The following is a 12500-nucleotide window of genomic DNA, read 5'->3' on the forward strand; positions in this document are numbered from 1 at the left end:
TTACAGTGTTATGTGGGATGGAAAGTTCACTGGGAGTATCTATAGTTCCGGCTGGAACATTGGAATAGTCATTGAATATAGGTGAATTGACAGTGGCGTTAGCACTAGTGCATGTGACATTGTCATTCACATCAGTAGGAATATTCTGGTCATTATTACCATAAATGTTATTGCTTTTTATAAGAGAATCCATGAGGGAATTGGGGAGTTCTCTTGCCGATTCATCTCTGTCATTTCGAATCAACAATTCAGTTGTACTGCCGTAAGTTAAGTTTGCTGTGGTACTCATTTCTTGGGAGCACCTATTAAAAATAACGCTGGAACGCGGAGAAGGGATGGAAGGATCCACTTGCCTCCAGTGCCCGTTAACTAAACAGTAAAGGAGGTCAGATGACAGACTTACATCTTCCTCAGTTCCTTCCTTGTTCTGGGGGTGTTCACGGGACAGTCTCTCTTCCGGATCCAACACACCAGCTGATCGCTCCTTCTGGTTCATTTCATCGGTAGTTTGCTTTGTTCCGACTGGCTTATATTTCCATGAATTCTTTGTCATCTTTGTGTCTTTTTCATGGCCATGGATTGTATCAGCACTTAATTCTGGACGGATGCCTTTAATGGTAGTCTTCTCCATTTGACGTGCTGCTAAATGAGGAATCGGGCTTATGTAATGATTTACTTTTAGTAGTTGGTGACTCAGTTGCATTAATATCCTTTATTGGAGTTTTTATATTGATTGTCATTTCTGACAATCCTTTTTCGTACTTTATTCCTGTCGAAGCTTCACACAGAGTGATCTCTTGAGTCTCCGAAAAGCGTGATCTCTCTCTCGTCAGTTGAATATGAACCAATCATTAACAATAATTTTCCTTCCATCTGGAAAAAAAAAAATCGAAAAATGAGTCAATAAATTACTTAAATCCCCCGAAATGGGTGATGTTTAGTTTACCACTGGATAGCTACAGTCAAACAAGTACTTAAAAACGTGTGAAGGAGTTAGAAACCATCTCAACCTTCCCACTATGTATCATTCGTTTTAATTCAGATTAGAGAAACATTCAGTTGTGAAAAGGATTGTAGAAGCATTCTCAGAACGGGGAGACTCCACGTTTAAAAGGGCTTATCTGATTTCTGTCGCGGGTATGCGTGTGGTCTTCACTGTAGTCCATGAATGAATTTATCATTTAGCTGAGAGTCATCCCCCTTGGGAAATCACTGATTTCCCAAATGGTCACGTGATCTCCCACATCGATTAGCTATCTTCGTTTAAATCCTGATAAGAAGCTAATGGAGGATTTCCGGTTAAGAATGGAAGGTGTGTTCTGGGGTGGGGTACGTCATGCAGACAAGGGAACCACTGGTTTATATGGTATTCTAACACATTAGCTTTTTATTTTGTTTGGTAAAAATTAATATATTGGATTTTCATTAAGTGTAACAATTTGAAACAATCGTGAAGAAAAACAAATATATCGGTTCAATTTATGCAATAGGGATTATTTCCGATAATCAGCACCAACTGTATGTTTCTATCACTGAAAATAATATCGCGCCGATGAGTTGGAAGCATAGAGGTGGTAGAAAAGTGATTTAAGAGAGGTAGTAGGAAAGGACACTACAAGTTGAAAGTGATCAGCATTTTTTTTTTTTTTTTTTATCTCCATCCATAAAAAAAAAAATGCTGCATAACTCTAGTCCGTTACAGGATATTCATTCCGTTTTATTTTTTTTTTTTTTTTTATGACTACAATAACCTAATAAATACACACGGGAGGTCGATTGATAACTGATGTTTATTTTGATGGATGCCGATGCGCATTGTATTAAATTGTCAACAAACTGACACTCAGTAAGCGTTATCAGTAACACTCGCCACAAATACGTAGTTTTTTATGACCATTACATACAATCGATTCATGAAAATATTAGTACAAGCATGACAATAAACGTTCGATATGACTTAAAGCATTTTATTCGTTCCCACCCAGTGATCCAATCCGTGTTAGATTGTATTACTGCGACACCTGAGCCTCACCCATATAATCCATCGGAAGTTTGTAAATATATTTTTCATTACTGAGTATTTGATGTATGTGTACCATAGTTTTATTATAATGAATGTTTTTGGTTTAAAAAAAGTTCATCACATTGTTACAGTTAGTTAACGGTGCATCAACGTAGACTTAAAACTAACACCACACATTGGTATTTGAAACGAATTTTCAGGATGACCTCACTTAGAACAAGTCTCGTGTTTGTTCGTTATGCATGTGTTTGATCTACTGTGCTGTTTATGTAGGCCTCAGGCGTCGTCATTTTGTTGACAAGTACTCCCGGATATATATATATATATTTTTTTACTAATTTCTATTTTGTTCAACATACATTTCATTCCCTCTGTGTTAATAGCTGCTATTCTTTCTCTACACATTTTTTGTCAACAGAAATGCATATCGCCAGTATTTCCACAGATTTTCAATATGTCACATTACTGAATTTCACAATATATGCTATTTCCTCATTTGATTTACTTCATCAGTATCATCTGAAACAAATAGATTTCTATTTCTTAATTACGGCTTAAGAAACTCGCCTGCAACCTTTTAACGTTTGATAAACACTCTTATTTCAGGTTTGCCAGGAGTAAGGAATTACTTAGATGATATAATCATCTACAGTAACTCGTGGGAGGAGCATTAACCCAACTTTTTACTTTCCTCAACAGAGCTGATCAAGCTCGCCTTACCTTGAACTTGGCCAAGAGTGAGTTTGGACAAGCCCAGGTGGCTTATTTGGGACATGCAGTCGGCAACTCCATGATTCTCCCCCTTGACCTCAAAGTTAAGGCCATTACCAACCTACCTAGACCCACTAACCGCCGGGAAGTAAGAAGAATATTAGGTATGTTTGGTTATTATCGACGTTATTGCAAAAAATTTGCAGAGGTAGCTGAGCCCCTGATCAATCTTCTGAGAAAGGACCAACGGTTCCAGTGGACCCCGACATGCGCATCTAAGATCCCTATTAAAGCATAGTCCCAATGCTGATAACCCCAGACTATACTCTCTCCTTTCATCTCTATACAGATGCCAGTGAAGTGGTGATAGGCGCTGCTCTACTACAGGAGCGTCACAGGACCGAACGTGCAGTGGCGTACTTCAGCAGGAAGCTGAAGCCGGCGCAGCGCCATTACTCCACTATCGAGAAGGAATGCCTGGCCCTCATAGAAGCGTTCCGGCACTTCGAACCCATCATCGGAGGTCACTTCGAGATACATCTCCACACGGACCATAATCCTCTGGTGTATCTCCATCGTATGGCAAATTCGAACCAGAGACTTACCAGGTGGAGCCTAGAACTTAAGTCATACCCCATCACCTTCCATCACGTGAAGGGAGCTAAGAACATCATAGCCGACACTCTCTCCCGTTACGTGTCTCTAGAGGGAGGAGTTACGACTATAGACCCGTCGAACGTCAAAAATTGATACTTACGTATATACGTAAATATAGGTCTATGTGCATGTGTGTACTCATGTAGACTTTTGGTAAGATGTGAGATATGCCGATTTTCAAACGGTCTAGTCACGTAACGTAATGTAACGCTACCTTTATATACGTATTTATTTCTTCTTTTGCTTTGTCAACGTGTTCCATTTATTGCATAAGGATTTATGTATGTGTATTATCTTATGGACCTATCTTGTCAATCTTAGGAACTGATTTACGTAATATTTGCGAAATTGCAATTTTTCTTGGTTTTCGGATATCACCTGCATTAGTGTGGGAAAGCAAGAATGCACCTGTACGCGCGCGTTCTGACTAAAAATTGCGTGGGAGCGTAGTTTTTGGCAACAGCGTTCCAGCTTCCATTTACATATGTATTGATGTATAGACAATTATATAACACCTTTATATTACTTCTTGTATCTAAGATTGACAAGGCAACATTATTATATATCATTTGTATGCCCATTTTTGTAAAGAATATGTCCATGGATTTATTCTAAATCCTTGATGTTCATTGCCTCTGGCGACATTTGGCTCGCGGGAAAGGATATATATTAGTCGTGTAACTGTCTTCACCGACTTTGTTCCTTTACACGGAATCCCTGCTTACCCCTCTCTTTCTTTGTCTGGCCTTATACTTAAATTTTCCACTTTTGCTAGACTTAGATTTTGTTCTAGAAGTCGTAGAATTTCTCGACATTGTTTATCTACGTAAGCCTTTTGTGGGACTTAGTATTCCTATTTTGATAGTCGATATATTTCTCGACTTGGTGTACTTACGAATGTCTTTGTAGGACTCTATTCTTTGCAAGTCGTTGTTATTTCTCGACTTGGCATATTTAAGTATGTCTTTGTAAAGACTGTATTCTTTTGAAAGTCGATATATATCTTTTTTACTATTTATATGTTTACATATGTCCTGGCGAATTTAGCCATTTATGTTCTAAAGGACTCTTTATCTTGTTCTTATATATTTTGTTTTGGCAAAATCTTTTGATATTGTGAACATTTCCGTGTATCGAAACTTTTATAACTTTGTGCTCACTTGGCGACCTCTATCTTTCGGTCTTGTTTTTTTTTTTTTTCTGTTTGAAAGAAATAATTAATCTTTTATTAGAACTCAGAGTTTTTTTTAACCTGGCTCTTCCCCTAGTCGTCACAATATATACATATACATATACATATACATATACATATACATATACTTATACATATACATATAAATATACACATACATATATACATATTCTTATACACATGCATATATATGCATATATATATATATATATATATATATATATAAATATATATATATACATATATATAAGTCTAGCGTGTTCAACGTAGGGCTACACAACCCCGAAAATAGATACAGCTTAGATAACACGTTTTTAGAAAAATCTGAGTGCGAGAGGGACTTGGGAGTTCTGGTGAGTCCGGACCTTAAAACCAGGAAGCAGTGCATTAGCGCCAGAAATAAAACTAACAGAGCATTAGGCTTCATTGCTAGGACGGTAACGAATAGAAGTGCAGAGGTAATTATTAAACTCTATCTAGCGATAGTTAGACCCATCCTTGACTATGCGGTACAGTTTTGGTCTCCGTCCTACAGAATGGACATAAATTCACTAGAATCAGTACAGAGAAGAATGACCAAAATGATACAAGGACTCAGAAATTTGCCTTACGAAGAGAGGCTTAGGCACCTAAACTTACACTCTCTGGAAAGACGCAGAGTGCGGGGTGATCTAATAGAAGTGTTCAAGTGGATCAAAGGCTATAACAAGGGTGATGCAAACAAGGTCATCATAATAAAACAACAGGGCAGGACTCGCAGTAATGGGTATAAACTGGACAAATTTAGATTTAAGAAGGAAATAGGCAAGAATTGGTTTACTAATAGGGTGGTCGACGAATGGAATAAACTTAGTAACCATGTAGTAAGCGCTGAAACCATCAATTGTTTTAAAAAACGATTAGACAACTTCATGGATGGGGATGACAGGTGGTGACGGATACGGAGCTGCCTAGTGTAGGCCTTATGGTCTTTTGCAGTCTCCTTTATTTCTTATTTTCTTATGTTCTTATATATATATATATATATATATATATATATATATATATATATATATATATATGTATTCATGTGTGTGTGTGTGTGTGTGTGTGTGTGTGTGTGTGTGTGTGTGTGTGTGTGTGTGTGTGTGTGTGTGTGTGTGTGTGTGTGTGTGTACCGTATATGTATATATATATATATATATATATATATATATATATATATATATATATATATATATATTGTAATTCTTGCCGGAAAATAAATACTTTTTTGGGCAAGTTTTATAAGCTTACAGAGGTGTATCTTTGTACATTATTATGTCTGAAATTTAAGTAAATTAATTTCATGATTGCAAACGGCATATACAGTAGTATTGTTTGAGCCTTTATTTATAATTACAGATGATATTCGTAAAATAGCCTATAATTGTATCAAGCCAAGCAATTTGTCATTTTCTACCGACTTCAATGGACGTATACTGATATATACTTTCATTTGAATGCACCAAGCAATAGGCAAATCCATGTAATGTATAGAAAATATAATTTTGCATCGAAGACTTAATTTTTCCGGTACTATTACGGTTTGTCTTTCTCTTATTTTTTCTTGAATCTGACGTGCAGTCTGCCACGGCACACGTAAAATTAGTCATATTTGTTTGAATATAGCTCCCAGCAGATTTAAGAGGTTATTGTTTACACAAACGTCGCTCACCTCGTACGTCCTCCACCACTGTTGTTATCTTTTATCTCACTGATTATCTTCATATACAGGACGTGACAGTGATATCCATTATTTTTCAACATTCTCAGATAAAATGCACAAACCGAAATCAACATCCTCTTATTTTTACTGCTCATATTTACTTCAGTAAAAATAATTACCTATTTTTAGTTTTATCTTATAATTAAACTAACAAAGCCTTATCACACACCCGTAAGTAATAATTATAACATTAAGAGTCATGTTTTTAATTTTGAATACATTTATGCAGCAATTTATGTCGTTTTTTTTCTAATGTCGGTTTCCAAATTAGCAAAGTCACCCCTTTGCCTCGTGAAATCCGAGACAATTGAAAATTCTAGCGCTAATAGGAATCTACGAGCCTGACTGCGAAAGGTCCCATTGTGTTACGTTGTTGTTATCCAACTCACAGGGTGATTTCCACAAGAGACAACCCTCAGTGGGAGATACTTTATAGCTATAGCAGTTCAAATGATCCTATCTAGAGCTGTTTGGAATGGGAAGGGTGACTGCATGGGGCTTTGATCGGGCTAACCTAGGGAAACGGCGTCAGCGTTTAAGAGAATCGACGCTCACCGTCTCCCAGCGTATGTATCCCCTTGGTTGGTCGAATTTCACTCATCTAAGGGAGGCAACTGTGTTATTTCTTTATCCACATTATCTGCATAGATTATGCTGTCGTTCAGCAAAATAAGATTTTATCTTTTCTCTATTTTATACTTCCAGAAACGAATACCATTTCTAGGCTGAGCAGAATCACCATGCACCAGCTGGGATAAGGAGTCAGGTTGTCTGCGGTATGGAAGGGGTTGGTCGAGATAAGCGAAGACCCCTTCCCACGATTCAGCTGATTAAAAATGACTGGAATAAAGAAAAATACTTTCCGGTACGGAAGGGTGGATAACAAGTGGCTTTCTCTAAATCCTGACTCATTCAGGAAGTTAACACTTAAACGACATTCCATCTTGACAAGTCCGTCACTTTTCATTTACATTAAGCTATACAAAAGACGCAAGAGGGTTTAGAACGTTCAAAGGTTGATTATAACTTGCAGATCACAAGATAACAAATGAACAAAACCATATAACCATGCAAATCACACCTGATCAATAGTGCTTCTTTTGTCTGTTCGCTCAAATATCAAATCACTTTCAGTAGTGCACTAAACTGAACAGTATATTACATAATACAGTACATATATATTTTTCTTATTCATGTATTTCATCCCATACATTCATTCTATTTAATTTATTCATTTGTATTTTTGTTGCTCCGAAATGTCTTCTGAATACAAAAATTTCATAAGGTGGCCTTCGTTCGTGTGAATAACAAGTCTTCTAATCCGTTCGCTTTGGTCACGTCACATTAAGTGAATGAGGTCATCTGTCGAAACCATCGCCATGTCCAAGGTGTTAATGGGTTCTCGGCTAAATAAAGCCATATAACATCAGCCAGAATAAAATCTGGTAAACATGATTTTAGCGAAAAAGTCAATAATCTAATGAAATATAAAAATTCATCTATCAGTGCCGGCAAAAATACTGATATGACAAGGCAAAAAAGAAAGGAGAGAGAGAGAGAGAGAGAGAGAGAGAGAGAGAGAGAGAGAGAGAGAGAGAGAGAGAGAGAGAGAGACCCCACTTACTCGTACAAAATGCTAACATTCCTGTAAGACGTTACCCTAGTTAGACAGTTAATTGCGTTAAAATGAACAAGCTTTATCAAATATGCATAATATTCTACAGTATATCTGCTCTTGTCGATATCCTTTTACATTGTCACTCTTATGACACCTCTACAGCCCAGAGTCATGAAACTTTTTTATCATAAAAATGGAGACTAATAGTATTATATAAAAGATGACCCAATATTAACTACTCTCTCTCCATTATACCACCTTTCTTCAACCTCTGCTTTGCAGCTTCTAACCCTCCTCCTCCTCCTCCTCCTCCTCCTCCTTCTCCTCCTTCTCCTCATTTTTTCTCCTCATTCTCTTCCTCCTCCTAGGTCTCCCATAGTGTCAGTCTTTTTAACTTGGTGTTAGACTTGCAGTATTCCCTTCATTTCTCGAATCATGACAAATTGTAAATAAGTACAGTTGCACTTACCGTTTATAAAAAAGAGGGAGGCGAAACGTTGCCACAACAACGAATTACTCTAAATTACCATAGGACACAAAATATAGTGCCATGGGACACAATAACTAAACAAAATGTTTAAATGCTTAGATGATACTTTTGCGATGTGATCATGTGACACAGATGATGTGACACAACCAGCACGGTTAAGTAAGAGCTTACACTGTACCTTCACTGTCAGCTGAGTCTTTTGGTTCTTGTTTGCTATTGATAACTTATCACTATTTAGAGGCATTTGGGAGATACAGCAATAGGATGATAAGATTTTAACCCAAGGGAGTGGAAAATAGCTTCATTGTGGTCTTGAATCAGAACGTGCGTGAATTAAGAACATAAGAATGAAGGAGACTGCAAGAGACCATAAGGCCTACACTAGGCAGCTCCGTATCCATCACCACTTGTCATCCCCATCCATTAAGTTGTCTAATCGTTTCTTAAAACAACTGATAGTTTCAGCGCTTACCACATGGTTACTAAGTTTATTCCATTCGTTGACAACCCTATTACTAAACCAATACCTTGCCTATTTCCTTCTTAAATCTAAATTTGTCCAGTTTATAACCATTACTGCGAGTCGTGCCTGTTGTTTTAATATGATGACCTTGTTTGCATCAACCTTGTTAAAGCCTTTGATCCACTTGAACACCTCTATTAGATCACCTCGCACTCTGCGTCTTTCCAGAGAGTGTAAGTTAAGGTACCTAAGCCTCTCTTCGTAAGGCAAATTTCTGAGTCCATCTATCATTTCGGTCATTCTTCTCTGTAAAGATTCTAGTGAATTGATGTCTGTAGGACGGAGACCAAAACTGTACCGCATAGTCAAGGATGGGTCGAACTATCGCTAGATAGAGTTTAATAATTACCTCTGCACTTCTATTCGTTACCGTCCTAGCAATGAAACTTAATGCTCTGTTAACTTTATTCCTGTCGCTAATGCATTGTTTCCTGGTTTTAAGGTCCGGACTCACCAGAACTCCCAAGTCTCTCGCACTCAGTTTTCTCTAAAACCGTGTTATCTAAGCTGTATCTATTTTCGGGGTTATGTAGCCCTACATTTAACACGCTACACTTAGAGATATTGAAGTTCATTTGCCATTTCACCGACCATGTGAACAATTTGTTAAGATCATCCTGCAGAATATCTGCGTCGTCTCCTGACCTAATTAGGCATCCTATTTTAGTGTCGTCTGCAAACTTACTAACATCACTATTTATCCCTTCGTCTAAATCGTTTAGTGCATAATGAACAACAAGGGACCCTGGGGGACCCCACTAGTAACATTGCCCCACCTAGATTTTACCCCATTTATGGTGAACCACTGTTTTCTGTTACTAATCCAAGCTCTAATTCATTCTAACACTTTTCCTCCTATGCCATGGGCTTTGATTTTATTTAGTAGTCTCTGGTGTGGCACCTTGTCGAACGCTTTGCTAAAGTCAAGGTAAATAACATCATAATTATCATTGTTATATGACGCCTTATATACTTTAATGTAAAAGGATAGAAGATTAGTCACACATGACTTACCCTTGGAGAAACCATGCTGTGAATCACGAATCAAATTATGTCTTTCGATGTGTTCTCTGAGTCTATTTACTATTACTGATTCAAGCATTTTTCCTATAACCGATGTCAAACTGATTGGCCTGTAGTTGCATATAAACGATTTATCTCCCTTCTTAAAAACAGGAGCAACGTTTGCTTGCCTCCAAGCAGTAGGCACAAAACCAGTGTCAACTGATTTATGAACTATTTCAGTTAACTGGTCGCAGATTTCAAATTTACACTCCTTTAGCATTCTCGGAAAAAATTCGTCTGGACCCGGCGATATTGTAGTCTTTCAATCTGTTTGACTACTTCTACTTTAATAATGCTGATATCAGATAGACTACTTTCTTCATCCCCTCTGAAAATCGGATCGCAGTCAGGTACTTTATCTAATCTTTCATAAGTAAACACCGATAGAAAATAATTGTTAAACTCCTCATTCATTTTTTCCTCCGATTCTATCATGACATTTTCATCGTTTTTAATTGGTCCTATTCTTTCTTTATTTTTTGTTCCATAGAGATGAAAGAAACCCTTTGGGTTGGATCTTGCTTGACTAGCAACCTTAATTTCATAATTACGTTTCGCTGTACGTGTATTCATTTTAATCAGCTTTGCCATTTCGTTATATCTTGATCTAAGGTGTGTTTCCCCGTTTTTTATTTTAAAGTAAATTCCTCTTTTTATTCCGATCTCATGTTTCAATCTGTCCGCCATCCATTTGGGAGTATTACTATTTTTCCGCATGATATTTCATATTCAATTTCGTTTTATATAAAGTTTTATAGCTAGTAAAAATGTCAGTGAAAACATGGAGACTACTCGTATGGTCTTTCTCCTGTACGGGACGAAAAAATTCTTACACAATTTACAATTTATAAATATGCAATATACAGTTTAATAAAATATTATACAATCTTATACAATTATACAATTCTTGTATAATTTACAACTTACAGATATACAACATGCAATTTCCTAAAAACCTAAGTATCGTGGACGAAAATATTGCATAAAAGTAATATTTTCGTCCACGATACTTAGATTATATTAAATTGTATATTTCAGCTTTTCCTACACGAAGAAATAAATTTCTTCATGAAAATTGTAATTCTGTATAAGAAGAAAAATACAAAAAGTTCAAAGTGAAGAAAACCTTGGCCTCTTTAAATAAGTGGAGTAGAAGTAAGGCAAACATTGATTCATGCAATATAACACAACCTGCGACTTCTATTTCCTATCGCTGTTGTGTGTGTGTGTGTGTGTGTGTGTGTGTGTGTGTGTGTGTGTGTGTGTGTGTGTGTGTGTGTGTGTGTGTGTGTGTGTGTGTGTGTGTGTGTGTGTGTGTGTGTGTGTGTGCGTGTGTGTGTGTGTGTGTGTGTGCATGATAAAAAAAACAAGTTTATATTTTATATATTTTCAGACAGTGAGTACATATGTAGGTGAATAAACGGGAAGTCAAGTTTTTAAGTTAATTAATTAACAAACTAACATATGAATACATATATTAATTAAATGATGACTAAATAGATAGGTGGATAAATCAGTCAATCAACCAATAAGTAGATAAGTACATCAGTGGAGGAATAGATAAGAATCAAGAAATGATTAAATGTTGGCACATTGTGACAAGTATGTGAAGGAAGATGAAGGAAGAAACGAGTGTTGATCCAATTCTGTTCCCGCCTGGTTTTGTTCTTGGGGCTTCTTCATGTTAAGAAACCTTTGTGCAAAACTCGCTTTTTTCTTCATCCACAACCAAACAAGCAAGCAAATAAGTAGATGAATAAGTATATCAATAAATAAGTAAATAAGTGGATAGATATATAAATGAATACAGACATAAATTAATGGATAAACAAGTAAACTAATAAATAAATTAATTACGTTTTCATTTTATCAATTAATAGATTAATTAATAATTAATTAATAGATTAGTGAGTAAATAAATGAATAAATAAATGAATTGATAAATAAATAAGAATCAATCAATTAATGAAAATAGATAATTAGACAAATAGATTAATATATAGATTAATAAATCAATAAGTAAATAGATGAATAAATAGATAAATGATTGAATGGATAAATCAATGAATCGATAATTAAATGAACAAATAAACAACCAGATAAATTAATAAACAAACAAATAATGAAATAACTGATAAATGAATAAATAAAAGGAAATAATTTTTCAGATGAGTAACGAGTTAGATGTTACTCATCTGAAAAATAATTTCCTTTTATTTATTTATTTATCAGTTACTTCATTATTTGCTCTGGGGTTCTCAGCCATTTTCCTGTTCCGTACCCCAATAGTCATCAGACCATCGACTCGTACCCCCGTTAACCTGACACAAAATATAAAATGGTAATATATCAAGACTAATTAGATATAGAATGGCACCACAATGGATACCAATTTGTTCAATTTGCAATAACTTCATTCATCATTTAACCATTATCATAAGAAATAATGTACAGTGACATTACATATGCAGTAG

General features: G+C 36.0%; 1 protein-coding gene across 3 annotated transcripts in view; it reads right to left on the bottom strand.

The window, feature by feature from the left end:
• Positions 1-12500, bottom strand: part of LOC143039393 (uncharacterized) — a 130945-nt gene that overhangs the window by 110832 nt on the left and 7613 nt on the right. The window contains exons 1-2 of one of the 3 annotated variants that reach the window (XM_076209359.1): positions 8617-8634; positions 1-873 (exon numbers count right to left, since the gene is read on the bottom strand). The exon at positions 1-873 is cut by the window's left edge and continues 638 nt beyond it. In XM_076209359.1, the coding sequence (XP_076065474.1) occupies positions 1-703 (703 nt within the window). In that variant the 5' untranslated portion in view covers positions 704-873; positions 8617-8634. The other 2 variants (XM_076209357.1, XM_076209358.1) reach the window with 2 other exon arrangements.

The sequence above is a fragment of the Oratosquilla oratoria genome, chromosome 26, assembly GCF_046742065.1.
Source record: "Oratosquilla oratoria isolate Oo_2021 chromosome 26, ASM4674206v1, whole genome shotgun sequence".
Classification (NCBI taxonomy): Eukaryota; Metazoa; Arthropoda; class Malacostraca; order Stomatopoda; family Squillidae; genus Oratosquilla; species Oratosquilla oratoria.